Raw genomic sequence first — 15696 nt, 5'->3', positions numbered from 1 at the left:
CGAAAAAAACATGAATAAGCTGTCGGGTAAGACTATAAAGGATGTGGAAAAGCGTGAATATCAAAAGAAAAATAGTGCAAGAGAAACGAGAAACGAGAAACGAGTAACGAATCTCGTAAAAGTGTATATGTATTATATAATAAAAAAAAAGAACAAAATTGTTTTTAATAAATTTCAAATCATGCTGCAATTCTCTAAAGCAGAAACGACTAGACCGATTCCTGCCTCGACCTCGTTTTATCAGGGATTATTGCTGTGCGTGGATATGTACATGTATATATACGTATATCTATATGTGCTGTGAAGAATCTCGATAAAGCGGAGCTGGAAGCAGAAATGGGTCATCCGGCTAGGGTAACCTTACCGATTCGTCGATAGTTGCGCTTTAGTATCTCCTTCCTGTACACTACCTGTCTACTTCTTATCCTGTGACACGAGTAGAAAGAGAGAGAGAGAGAGGAGAAAAAGGGGAAGAAAGGAGTATGGAAGAAGACAAGGGAGAGAAAGAGAGAGATTGTGATATCAATAACGACAATTATTCTGCGGAATGCGATTATGCCCGCGGAATTTTTTCACAAAAAGGCCAAGTTTACGAGTTGTGATCCGAAAAGTCAAAAAACTTGAGCGAGCCGCAATCGATAAGGTAAATTTCGCATCTTTCGTAGTGTCGCGGTATCGCATTTTAACGCATCACGTTCTTGTTATTGTAATGTTTTTATCTCCATACTCATTTCTCTTTTCTTATTCCGATCGTAATATGACACACACACACATTTCTTGAACATCGAGTTTATATTCATATATAAATCGTTGAAAAATTGTAAAATATTTTTATTAAAAGAAGCTTTAAAATAATCCCTAAATACTAGCTACGAATTGATAAATTCAATTAAAAAATATATGGCAAACTTAATTCGATAGATTCGTTATCTTTTCAAACACCCTGCTCTTAGATCATCACTTGATACACGATAAGTATTCCACGTACAATGAGAAACCATTTTCTCACATTGAGATGAAAGAATAGTCAGTATGGAAAGTTTTACATCCAGAAGATCGACTTCTCGTCGGAATTCCAACCCTCCGAAATACAATTTCCGAACAACATTTTCAACAAATATATATTTCGAGAACAAGGAAAATGTCATTGATATTTTTAACAAAAGCACCCTTGTAATCCCACATTTTACTCTTCTTCACTAATTCGCGTTCGCTATATCGATCTCACGTAATCAATCGCAATCGTAATAAAAGCTGGATTCGACATTTACGCGGATTAATCGACAAATAAAAATTTATTTAGCAGCATGCGATTATTTCCACCGCACTTTTTGTCAGAGTGCGTTTAAAAGTGATTTCATCGTCTGACTTGAAATCTATAAGCAAGACTCATCTTTCGAGATCAAGGATCGAGAGGTTTGTTGTTAAATTCATAGATTTTAAAGCGAAAAAAAAAATATATAATTCCCATTGCACTTAAAATTTAAACACACAATTAACATTATTTTTTGTCTCAAAAATAATTTCAAGAAAAAATTCCATGATATCGTAGGGCCGCAAAGGAATGAAATTCGATTCAAGAAGCGATGAAGAATCCTGAACTCGATTACACCATCGAGTGTAAATCCTGAATTTACCTTGGGCCCCTTGAAGGAGAACCGCGGCAATTCCGAGGGGGTTGCTCGTACTCTGAATCTGGTTCGAGGGTAGTTTGTTCGTCATGGTTGTAGCCGCACCGACCGCCTTGGCGAACGCGGACATTGTCGCGGAGTTGCTCGAAGGTGTACCTTGAGACGAACCAAGAGCTTCTGTTTCGGAGAGGGATCTATTTTTTTTCTTTTTCTCCCCCCCCCCCCCGAGAGGAATAACGCAGGGAATAACGCATCAATCAGCAACAACACGGGTAAAATGGAATTGGTTACAAAGCGCAAAAGGCAAGAAGCAAATTCTGAGAGGCGACCGTTGTCGCGATCTATTTGAATGCGATATTAAAAATAGAAAATGCACGAAGAGAGCAAAGTGTGGATCTTGAGTATCGATCAATTACAACGAAGGGCGTGTTCGAAACGATGCAAAGTTGTTAAGCTACACCTCGCTAATTGAATCGGCTAATATAACGTTATTATTCGAGTCAACTGTTGGATAATAATGTTAATCATAAACACATTGTATCAAGCAACATCACGCCAACAAATGTTACGATTAACGTACAGTAGAATTAATAGAATCTCGAGAAATGTTCCTTCCAAACTAAATAGGACACAGAGAGAATTGGTAAAATAATTTAGTGAAACTATTAGTGAAAATATTAATTGAAGAAATTTGTTCAAAGTGCAAAAGATGAAAATTAAATTTGGTTAATTGAACGAGATTAAGATTTGAGGGAAGGTCATAGGGAAGGAGAAAGAAAGCGAGAGAAAACAATAGTAATGGCTCTGTATAAGTGGAACGAGAATGTGATTCCACATAAATTTTCGTTCGTTCGTTCTAGACGAGGTTTATTCTTGAAATAGAATTGTAGAAGCGCGTATGTACATATATAATTGTGATCCGACTATAGCATTTAACTGTAGCATTTAGCAGTTGCACAAGTTTACAAGTTCATTTTATACGAGACATTGTTACAAACAATTTGCGATTGATATTATAATACAGAAACAGCAACGATCATTATACGCCGCGACGAATTTCTCAGTCATTTTTAGAGTAGATTTGACAAGTTGTCGAAGAATCGGGATCGATTCTTGAAGAATTCAGGATTTGAAAATGAGCATAAATTTATTTTTAAGATGATTTTGATAAAAAATTTAATTCAAGGACGCGCGTAAAAGTATTTAAAGTTAAATTTTTCAAGAGCTAGTTAGTTAGAATTGTTTTCTAACAGAAAGAGAAAAGAAGTTTAGAATGCATAGAAGAATATTAAATACACTCGAGGTCGCATTACGAGGAATTAAAATAGACATTTGTTGTAAATACAAAACTTGCATTTCGTTTTATTCGAAAACGAAAAACGAAAAGTGAAAAGTGAGAAAAGTCGCATTTACGTCGACAAGTATTTTTACCGCCTCGATTATTCGATATTAAGCAGATGCCAACGTCATGCGTCAGAGCAAAGTATAATTGTGCGTGATGGATATACAGACATTGCAGACGTAGCATTGCAAGTGTTGGGAAGAAACGCGCTTGCCGAAATCTCCGAATACTCACCATAATTCTCCGTGTACTTGGACGGACTTGGAGGTATGGCATTAGTCGACATGACGATATAACGTTCCAGAAAGCGCTAGAAATTGCGCTAAATCACACGCGAAAGACAAGGCACCGTCACGATTACATCGGGCATTAATGGCACAATATTAAATGCAAAGATTGATTTTTTGCAGGGAGACGAAAGTCCCTCTCGTAACACATTTGGAAGACATTTGCGATTTCGAAATAATCAGCACTGCAATTACTGCAAAATCCAAAGTCGAGAGGAGAACTTGTCGAGTGTGACTCGATCACTCGATTCGAACGTACGACGGTGAGTCTTGAACCGCTGCCGATCTATTTTCAAGTATAATGCCAAGCGGCCAGGTATTTTTGTTGACAGGACGCGGACGTCTCGAGCGCGCGCGTAACGCCGCGACGCGACGCGACGCGACGCGACGCGACGCTTTCCCTAGGGAAATTCGTCAACTCGCGATAAAAGAAAATAAGTAATGTGTGGGATATTCGTATATTCAAAATTGTCAAAATTTCTCTTTAGTTTGTTGAAAATATGAAAGCAAAATTTCAAAACAATGCAAAAAAAAAGATTATATAACACAGTGTACATTCTCAAGTGCAAAGAAATTAACGCGTCTACTCGTATACTAATATAATATAACGAGGAAATGATATCTTAATTTTATTGAGAACGAATCGCTCGGCAATTATATTTTTTTTCTTATATTATTGATTGATCGAGATGAAAAAAAGACGTAAGGAATGTTATCGAGTATAACGATAATAATAGAAATAAGATTGGTATAATTATCGTTGCAGCCCTTTTAAGGATCGTGTCCAGCTTTGTTTCGATTGCACGATTAATTTTACATATATATAAGCTTGAACCATCTGAGTAAGTTCTCTGCGTTAGTTGAGAGGTTAGAATTATAAATCGAGTTAATTATAACTTTCGAGGTAATTATCACTGTAGCACTGCTTTCATGCCGCTCTTATCGTAACACGGTTATAAGTAATTTGGCGGCAACAACTTCATTATGCACACATTTATACGCCCGACTACGTAAAAAAGCGATAATCATTATCAATATTAGTTGGTCATTTTGTTATCTCTTTTATCTTTTATTATATAGTTGATTATTTTAATTTATTTCTACAAATGCGGTTATAAATATCAACTATACAATTTAAGATTTGTTTGATAAAAAAAAAAGAAAAAAGAAAAAAAAATTCATTGCAAATTAGGAATATCACTTTTAGCACGTGAGTACAATTATTTTGTTGCACAATTATTCCGTATATTGGTCAATACGAGATGATGTAGTTATAACAAAGAAAAATTAAAAGAATCAACAATCGTGTTAGTAACAATTAAGGTAATGTAATAAATTAATAGCGGCGTCACGTTTCAACTAGACACACAAGTCTAAACACAGTGATTTAAAGGATATCTCGTAATGCAATTGTAATGCAATTCGTGGGATTTGACCATCAGTTTGATTAATGTCACAATAATTCACCGGACAATATAATCTCTAATTGCACTCGTATTAGCTGTAAGATGCAGTTTCGCTGTCGTGAAGCGAATCGAGAGAGGGTTCAGGAGGATCCTCAGTTTGGACTACGGGATTAATTTTAGACTTATTAAAGTGAAAGACACACACACACACGCACACACACACACACACACACACACACACACACACACACACACACACACACACACACACACACACACACACACACACACACACACACACACACACACATTTTTGTAAGAGAAAAAAGAAAGAGAGACGGAATCTTTTATTCGAAATGTGTTAGTCGACGTAAGGCGAAAGGAGAAACGGTAAATCCGCCTTACAATCTCGCAAAAGCGGCAACAGAAAGGGTGCAAAAAGCTCGGGCTCGAAACTAGCGCGGAGCCTCTCGTGAAATTAGCCCTCTCCCAACCGTCATGACGTTTGGATTATCCTTCCTCCAATAATATCTCGCGAGTGAATAGTGAATATTGAATCGGAATAAACGTTTGTAAAAGTAGACACGCATCGTGGTCGATTTCTTGAAACGTATTATACGGAAAACTGAAACCGATTGCGGTCACGAAAAAATAATGTCGCTTCGTAAATTTCTTTTTATGAAAAAAAGAAAAAAAAACTTGTCTTGTACCTTTGTAGAAAATTAACGATATTGTGCGCGCTCGACTCAAGTCACGTCGATTAAAAAGATGTTGATCCGTTGACGCGTGATTTTTGCCAGAACCCATGAGCAACAATCGTGCAATAAGCTCGATGTAAATCTAATCACGGTAAAAAACATATTTTTTCAAATTTGTGCTTACGTATAATTGTAAAAAAAATTTCTGTTAAAATAAATTAAAAGTTTCGTTATATCATGTATATTACGAACAATTAACTCTGTGCCTCAATAAATAATTAGTTACATTATCTGATTAATAATTCCAATTGTTTATGAAATTATTGAAATTTGAGTTATTGAAATTATTAATATAATAAATAATTAATTTTATATGTTACACAACGCAACGTAAATTATCGCACAGAACACAGACCGACCGTTGCGTTAAAATTCGGCTCGTCGCGACATCATGACATTGCGAAGCTTCATCAATCGCAAACTATCACCGTAATAATTGTCATTAGTTGTGTAATTACTTCTTGACTAATTGTCACGGCAATAGTTATATGGCATTAAATCAAATTAAATGTATTCCTTGATATTATTTTGTATTAAAAAAATAGAAAAATGGAAACTCATCTCTCTATAAAACAAAAATAATTGACGTTTTGCTTTACTTGCGCGTATCCGACTTTATCGATTATTATTCAAAAACATTGTCAGTCGCGACAAGGTAAAATTATCTTTCTACGTTCATTTGGAAAACAAAATGCCATACGAGTTTGATAACACACGAAATATATATATATATATATCGCGAGAGTATAAATTTTATCTAGAAAAAGAAACATATTCGTCCTCGATGCGTGACAACATGCCGATTACGTTTGTCTTAATAAATTATTAAGACAGACTACGGCAAATTTTATAAACATTACGCGACAAACGAGATCAAAATAACAATAACAATTATAATCAATCAGTCAGTGATCAATTAATTAGTCGCATATTTTCAGATTAATCAATCTGTTCGATTAAGCATTGAAAGCTTGGATGGGAGAGGTCAGTGCAATCGCGCGACGTTTACAAAATAATGCACAATAGTTGCGTATATACGTATATGTACGTCGATTTTATACATATAATATTTTATATATATATATATATATATGTATAAAATACACAGAAGGAGAGAGACGTCGAAACGTCAAAAAGTTTCTCAGTCTGGAGAAATTTGGCTTTACCTTCGGGTTCTTTGGCAATGACCGTGCTGCTCCGGTCGACGCCGCCCTTCTTATCCTCTGTACAACATACACACATACATCACGTATACGATATACGAATATACAAACAGTTTATATTATTACATAACTTAAGCTTATAACATAAGCTTAAGATGAATACGGAATATCGATTAAGTCCCACGTCGCACGTGACAAGAAGCTAAGCTTATTTTCTTCGATTTATCTAATATTGACACAAAAATCGATATAAATCGAATTTTATGCTTCCTTATCAAAAGAATACATTACGGAAAAGTGAAGCGCAAAGAATAAATATTACATTATTGTAATATTTATACTTATATATACATATTATAAATGTCAAAAATTTCATTATCAACTTTACAAGAGTGAATCACTTTTATCTGCAGCATATCACACTTGAAAATACATTTTTCTGATAAAGAATGCTGAAAAAAAAATAATTTATTTTGACAACTGATATTAATACAAATATTCGACGAACAATGAAAGTTACTAGAAAATAAATAAAACGGATCATCATCGAGTTGTATCTAACGTAAATATTATATATAAGATACGCTGATAGTTAATGTGATAATATAGGTAGATATTATAGATTTTCGAGCGATATGCAGAGATATCAGAGCTTCATTTTTCCGCGATGTGTGCGCCTAGCGTGGTAAACGAAGGTCTTGTTTGATCATTGCACTAATTAAATTTGGATTCTTATGTAGTTAGAAAAATGGCCATGGATGCCATAATATAGGCATTCATTTTTCATTGTACATTCAATGTTATTAATGATAAATAATGTTTAGCAAATAGTACAAAAGATATATATACATACATGTATATATGAAACGACATAATTTAACATAGTTAAATATTTAACGCCATTTAATATAGGACAATAACTATTTATATATAATGAAATAAACATTCGTTGTAGAACGATATAAAGATAAAGTTTATCTTGTACGATTAAATATCGAGATTAAAAAATCACCAAATTTTCTTCGATAAAAGAACGATTCCAAAGGGATTTCTATTCGAATTTACAAAACTTCCAATGATACGCTTTTATGCCGTCACATATAAAATTCCCATGACGATGTAGATATTTCCACGGCCGATCACTTCAAATCTCAATGAAATGTCTATACAAAAGTATAAAATATATCGCTATACCTTTCATTTTTTATGCTAACAATTTTTCATATAATTAAGTAATCCTTGCATTACATATACAATTATCTATGTACTTAATATTGTATAATAATTTACGAAAAATTATTGCAAGATAAACTTTTCCTCGTGTATTTAAAGCATAGAAGGTCATTGCTTTGCGCCGAGTATTAGAAATCGCGCAAATTGATGGCAATCAATTTCACTTAAATAGAGCGACTTGCATTATAATGCGAGTCGTTAAAAATATAGTAATACCAGGGTGATGTAGTAATGTCGAGGGCGTAACGAGATATAGAGTACCGTTTGTGGCTGTCAAAAATGTAATCGTGATCGTATATTCCTTTTTTTGTTCTTCCTTTCATTTATGGGAATTACGAAAACGTGCGGTGCCGTTGACTATACGTACCATTGAACTAGACGTAAAAAAACAACGATCGTCAGAAAAAAAATCGGAATACAATCGACTGATAATCGGGATACTGCTGAAGAGTGCACTTTAGTAAGAACGTGCATACGTTGATAAAAAACACGTATCGATCGTATCTCGAGTAGTAGAAAAGTTAAAAAAAAAAAAAAAAAGAAAGAAAGAAATTTGCGTGATGCGTGCAGATCGTACAGTTTTAACGCCTCACTCGCGATATTTGATCGATTATATTTCAAAAAAATTACATACCAAAAATATTAGTAGTCGTTATAAACAATTGTTTTGTAGATGTACGGTAAAAAAACCTTTTCTTATCATTGGAATATAAAATCTCTCAAGTATACATTACTCTACATGTCTTCAATTATATCCAAATGATGGAATTTTTACATCGTTAAAGATTTAAATTTCAATTTTTTGAAATATTGTTCACTGACATGTATAAATTTTATCCTCTCAAATATACTCTCAAATTTTATGTTTTTCCGTTTTTACATATTTTCTCTTCGAAAGTAATAATTTGCCAAATCTTCTCGCTCTATCCGCGCGTTAATTTTAATTAATTAATAATTATTGAGACGCGTAAGTACATATGAAGAAGAAATGTTAAAATTAAATTCATATACCTAAAATCATTTATCTGTAATTAAAAAATTACAGTTCGAAAGTGATGGAATTGCAAACGAGAGACTTAACAATTGTCAAAAGGACAAGTATTAACAAAATTCTTCTCGCTTCTTCTGGCTACTTCTCGCATGTCATTAAATTAATATGATTCCCTTCTTTTCATATCTCTTACATCGTAATCTCCTCAATATTCGATTCGAGATTTTGCAGAAAGCCGTACGATGGCGAGCGAGCGTGCGATATGCGGGAAACATGCGAGAAATCGGATCGACACACAAAAAGGAAGCAAGTGATTAAGAGAAGAACGTGAAATATCGTAGAATCAATTTCGAATCGGCTGTTGCGTGGATGAAAATGATTCAATCGGTAGATGTAGTAGAAGCGGATAAAGCAAACGACAAAAGGTAGAAAGAGAAAGAGAGTGAGGCAAAGATGAAGACAGAGTTAGGGTAGTGAGAGACAAGCGGCAGAGCGAACAAAAATAGAGACGTGGAAGTATAACGGGCTGGTGTTCATAAATCCATAACACTGGGCTAAACATCAAGAGTCGAGATTTGTGACGATAACGGAGTGGTACCGTATGCGTGTCTGTTTTACCGTGTGTGTGTGTGTATGAGCGCGTGCGTGCATTGCATACATACTATATGTGATTTTTAATTTGTCATAATAATGACCGATGTGTACGTAAGGACGTAAGGATGTGTAACGATGCAAAGAGCTCGAGAAGGTGAAAAGATCGTTTAAGAACGCGATCGTACTACGATCGTGTTTCTCAAACGATATACGTGAAGGAGTAACACAGATAAAAGTACTTATGCAGTAAAAATCGACAAAATTTTCAACATTTGCTCCGTAATTTGTCACTGGACTCTTCGAAATTAATTTTATTCTGAACCATATAATTTTAGTTTATAAGATAATTGCAACATTTGACTAAGTGAGACCTTGTAACGCGGCTTTAATAATAAAATTAATAATTTTATCTTGACCAATTTATAATGACAATTTTAATTATTGTCACTACCACAATGAATATTTAACCGCGCCTCTCGCTACAAATTTTTCAAATCAAGAAATATTCAAGCAAACAATTCAACGGCACTTTGTGCATACGTTTCGCTTAAGCAACTTTTTTTTCTCCATTTACAATTGCGCGACATCCAAACGATAAAATTTACTTGACTTTCTTTTTATTGATGATAAAAATTGTTTGTTTGACACATTCTTGTCCTATCGCTCTAATTCACACGATAACAGAAGACGAAATCAGAGTCAATCCATCAAAAAATTGCAAGCTATATATATATATGTGTGTGTGTGTGTGTGTGTGTGTGTGTGTGTGTGTGTATAGAGTTTGGAACATGATAGCAAAAAAAGAGAAATACAAAATATACAACCGACGTGTATGCTGCGTGCGTGCGAACGTGTGTGTGCGTGTGCGTGCGTGCGTGCGTGCGTGCGTGCGTGCGTGCGTGTGTGTGTGCGTGCGTGCGTACGTGCGTGCGCGCGCGTGTGTACGCGCGCGCGCGCGCATGCATGTACGTATACGGACATAAGGAAACACAAATACACCAGATGAAATCTAAGCGTGCGGAAGTGATAATTATGATGTGTTGCCTAAAAAGTTCAAAAATTTTCACAAATTTTTTTTCTCTTATGCTGCTAATATATTCGACGCGTAGAATATATTAGCGCAAGTTTACGATTAATATCGAAAAGTTGGCTAAAAATATTGAAAGCGCAAAAAAAGAGAAATACAAATATCTATGTATCGTATATATGTGTATGTATGCATACGAGTCAATGGAGGCCACCAATCCGAATGAAATTATTCGTTATTTACAAAGTCGCACATTGTAATCGAATTAGAGTAATTCTCAGACAGCCCAAAAAATGAATCGAAAATGTGCGTGTGTGTGTGCGAACATTTTTTGTTCAATGATAAAAAACGTAATTGTAAATGACGAAGGAACGTAACAGCGGGAAAGTTAAATATTCTCCTGTGCTAATTGCAGTTCTAAAAGAGAAAAGGCGAATATGTTGGAAAAAAATGCAAGCGAAAGCAGCGTGAGCCGGAGCGATTCGTGATCACGTCTGTTAAAAAATTGACGAAGAAAAATGAGTAAGAATAAAAGAGCTTAGATAAACATCAAAATCAACAAGAGAAAAGTATTGAATCGATAATATCAAATATTCGCCATAATCGCGCACAGTAGACTTACGTTATGAGAAATGAGAACCCTTTCAGCTCATCTAAATCGTAAACAAATTCTCTATATATGCACATAAAATTAAGTGTATCCGCATTATGTTAATAATAATAATAATAATAATAATAATAATAATAATAATAATACTACTATCTTTAATCATTAATTGCGTGCTTATAATTCATTTACCGAGGCTTGACAAACGCTGAGAAAAATATTGTATATTGCTATTACTACTTATAATATTAATCTTGGAAGGCTATATTTCTCGTTTTGCTTCCCTGCGATTATACTTAGTTATTTACGAATATTTCATGTGATAAAACTTGAATGAGATTTGAATAAGATTAAAATGAAAGAAACGTTATGAAAAAACAGACTTAGCCGTTCAAGATTAATTTTTTGTCGCAGCTATCGCTACTTGGACTATTCTACGAATCATTTTCTTCTCAATATACTATATAAATGATCAGAAACATATACAAGTGAGAACAGAGAAATACGTAAAAATTTGCAATACTACATCTATCGAATTGCATAATTGTCAATTATCTCTTTGTACTAAATTATATGTTTATATATATATATATATATATATATATATATATATATATATATATATGTATTATTATTATTAACGCGAAAAAGCGTTGTCTATTTGTCTTACGTTGTTAAAAGTGGTCGCTTGTGCGATAACGTCGCCAAAAAAAGATGCATTGCATTAACGAGGGAACTTGTATGACAATGGTGGTTGCAGATAGTGGTAGATTTTTACTTCGCGACATACATCTACAAATAAATTGGTTCATGTTGCACACGTGTACATTATCACAGTGAACTATTCTCGAAGAGAAAAGAATAATACACGATGTCGACAAGAACAAAAGCGCGAGGTCGATGCGTGAGTGACACGAAATCTGTCAACTTTAAGTTCAACTCTTGTGTAAATGTGAAAAATCAGGATCTGCCATAAACCAGAGCAACTTCCGACTTTTTTTTTTCTTTTCCTTTAACTTATATTATATATGTATAATATATGTTTATCTATAGTTGCTTAGACTTAAACACAGATTGTACAATTTCCAGTAAAATTTCTATAATCTATGAATTTCTGTTGTACGACAGAGAGAAGTAACTCTTTCTCTTGGAATATACTATTGTAATATATACTCGTATATAGGCGCGCGCGCGCGTCCTTGTCACCCTTGTTACACACAGATCCTCGAAATATCGATCGTTTTTATTTCAAATGGAAAAACGAGCGAGATTACCAGACACCATGCTTGAACTGTAGCCATGTTTAAACTGTTAAATAATTGAATGTTGATTAATGGTACGACACGTACGAGTTACACAATGTTTACATTAAAGCACGATTCACCGTCTACTCGACTCTCTTTCTACGCGTATACGATAGGTAAATTATTACGTGTACGTCGTTAGGCGTGATTCATTTTCTACGTCTTTCTACGTCTTCTACGTCTATTTACCGACGCTTACGCGCGATACGCGTCGCAAGTCCGCGTCAGTGATCAGTGAAATAACTCCGGTAACTCGTACGTGTAATCGAATGCGGATGCAATCGCGATCATCACATTTCCGCGGCTGAATGAGATGATGAAGAGAATTGCGCTTGGTCTACGGTGTTTGTAATCCAATTAAATACAGTGCATTTTCTCATTTGTCGTCACAATACGCGTGTGCACGTCGCATTCGCTACGTGTGTTATGGATTTGTGAGCATCGGCTATTGGGGGACAAAACAACAGCGTTATCACTTTTTTTCTCAAATATTTGGTGCTTTGCCTTTACTTTGCTTCGTCTCTACTGGGAGACGCAAACACGATACGGATACGGAGCCGGACCTGACAAATCACAAATGTGGTGACGTGTTACGTGTTATACGTGTCGAATGAAAGCAGATGGAAAACAGATGGCATCGATTCACTTTCGATTTAATTTATTTCAATGCCATTCAATGCCAGCCGCGTTCAAAATATTGTTTAAAATAGAGGCCAATATCGCGCGAGTCTTGTCACTTGTGAATGCGGAAAATCAGCATCTTTGCACACGATTAGAAGAGAAAAGACATATCGATTAATTTGTTAAACGTAGCTCCACGTTGAACGTAATAATGCTAGTGTGAATTATAAAGGAGAAATTCTGAATTCCGAGGCATTCCGGCATTCGCCGATTCGCCGATTCGCCGATTCGCCGATTCGCGTGACGCTGATGGATGAAGTACGAATTGTCTCGTGTTGTCAAATGTTTTGAAATTCGAAAGTGAACGTTGTTCTCGGGTATTCGGCAAATTATATGCTGCAAAGTAGGAGAGGCGATGCGGATTCATCATGCAAAAAGAATTTGAATTGTACTTTCTTGGCCTATGCGTAAAATGCAAAACGCAAAAATCTATTTCATTTGCTCATTTCAAATATTGCAAATACATGTATTTATTACAATTGTGATCTAGCAATCTAATAATGGACTGTCACTCGTACTTTCGTTCATTCATCTCGTTTTGAAGCCGCGGCCGCGGCTAACTGTAAGTCGGAAATTATTTCATGTACGTTTGTACATGTATAAAAAATATAATTTATAATTAAATATAAATTTTTTTTTCTATTTGAAGTATACTTACAATATTAGATTTATTATTTGCATATATGCGAAAATGTACTTACAGTTACACGAATACGGGTACTCGAGAGTATAATCCTATCGAAATCTCTTGGGGAAAATTTTACTTTGCTAGAAAATGTAGGAATGAGACGAGTCTCTCGAGTTTCTTCGGATACGCGAAACAAAAGAACGAACGAGAGCCAATCGATATTCACGGAATAAAGGGCCACGTACGTTTCGTCCGTGGTACGTTTCGAATAAAACAGCGCAAATTCAAGTTTATAAGGATGAATTACAAAACTGAGGAAAGTGTCGAATGCTCTCAAATCACACGTCTATCTGCGAGAAGAGTCCGATTGAATTTCCGATTTGAGTTTCCGTTTTAACGATTTCTCTCGAGATTGCTCGCAAACGTACAATTGAATCGTGAATGACATTTACATTGTTAAGTACAATATACTTTGATAACTAGAATTACATATCGCGAATTATATTCGCAAAGTGAGAGAAGATAGTACAATCTTTGGGATGCACGGTCACATGTTTTGCATACGCGCGCGCGCGCGCGCGCGTGTGTGTGTGTGTGTGTGTGTGTGTGTGTCAGTCGTTTAATAGTGTGTCAGTCGTTTAATAGTGTGTCGGATAACAGATAAGGCATCATCGCACGCGATAGAGAAATTGCGAGAGATATCGACTAGAGAGTTAGTCGGGAACTTGAAAGACAGCTCGCCCGAGAGGACAGATTTGAACATGATAACAAAGTAGACGATATTTATATGGATATTTATATGGATAGATGACGAGGGCATGTAATACACGATAAATGTTAAAATGATGATTCTATATATGCATATATATGTATATATGCATATATAGAATCATATTACTATATAGTAATGAGTAAAAAACATTATACGTACAATATAAGGTGTACTTTTAATGTTTACTCCTAGATTATTTATAACTTTCAAATGTAGATACTGACAATCGTATCGTGTTAGTATGATGCTTTTATAAGGTGGAAGAAAAGCAATACAGGTAACGTAATTTTTAAGCTTAATAAAACTATCAATATACTCTGATTGAAATATATAAATTAAATAAAGAGTCCGTACGTGGGCACGCGTATATGTTTAAAAGAAGAAAAGAAATCTTTGAAAAATATTGGAAATAACATTTTTTATACCTATAAATCGATAAACTGTTTTACTTTTCATTCGTGTATACGGGTATCTTTTGTGAACTTGAAAGAACGTACACGTGCGATCGAACGCGGAAGACGGACGGAAGAGAAATAAAACACGAAAGAGATCGATCGATAGGTGTATAATCAAAGAGTATCTACAGAGGCAGAAAGAAAGATCGAAAGGCGAAATCGATTTTTCTACGAACCGCGAGAGAAAGAGCGATAAACTAGAGATTCTGCGACCGAGAGTACACCTTAAAGTATATAATAAATAAAGGAATCGGCACACACAGATTTGATAAAAATATTCAACGGAAAAACATAATAATAAAATATAAATCTTGACGAATTTTTTTGCTTTCGCGTATAATGAAATGTAACAAATATGTTGAGTATCTATCTTTTTCAATCGTTTCTCGCGTAATTTAATTGTAATTTTTCGTTTCAAATGAAAATAAGTTTAAACCATTTTCGCAATCGATCCCCATCTATACCTTTGCGGTATATATTAATAATGAAAATACAGGTGTACGCAGGGTGGAAAAGGTGAAAAGGGAAAAAAGGGAAAAAGGGAAAAGGGGAAAAGGGATGGCAGGATCAGAGGATAAGCAACGCGAATGGAGAATGGAGGGCACTCAACTACTCGAGCTATCGTCCAACGATCGACTTGCACGTGAGAACGCGAGTGAAGAGGAGTATCTCTAATTAAGAATCAATACGCGCGCGCGTTTCTTACGTTTATACGCAATAAGATACCGTCCACGTAAATGAAATAAAAAAGTGATCGATGCAATTATTACAAATAATATCCCCTCTCACACACGTGAGAAGTCTGATGTAATACGTA

General features: G+C 35.0%; 1 protein-coding gene across 25 annotated transcripts in view; it reads right to left on the bottom strand.

Moving 5' to 3' along the window:
- LOC105205626 (calcium/calmodulin-dependent protein kinase type II alpha chain) overlaps positions 1-15696 on the bottom strand; it is a 99655-nt gene that overhangs the window by 14551 nt on the left and 69408 nt on the right. For 10 of the 25 annotated variants that reach the window (XM_039449728.1, XM_039449731.1, XM_039449729.1 and 7 more), the window contains exon 12: positions 6591-6647. The exons of 7 other annotated variants lie outside the window; for them this stretch is intronic. In XM_039449728.1, the coding sequence (XP_039305662.1) occupies positions 6591-6647 (57 nt within the window). Of the gene's footprint in view, positions 1-1637; positions 1788-6590; positions 6648-15696 lie in introns of all 25 variants that reach the window. 8 more of the 25 variants (XM_039449735.1, XM_039449724.1, XM_039449725.1 and 5 more) reach the window with 1 other exon arrangement.

The sequence above is a fragment of the Solenopsis invicta genome, chromosome 5, assembly GCF_016802725.1.
Source record: "Solenopsis invicta isolate M01_SB chromosome 5, UNIL_Sinv_3.0, whole genome shotgun sequence".
NCBI classification, from domain to species: Eukaryota; Metazoa; Arthropoda; class Insecta; order Hymenoptera; family Formicidae; genus Solenopsis; species Solenopsis invicta.
The sequence above is the reverse complement of the archived record's forward strand: the minus strand, read 5'-3'. Positions and strand labels throughout refer to the sequence as shown.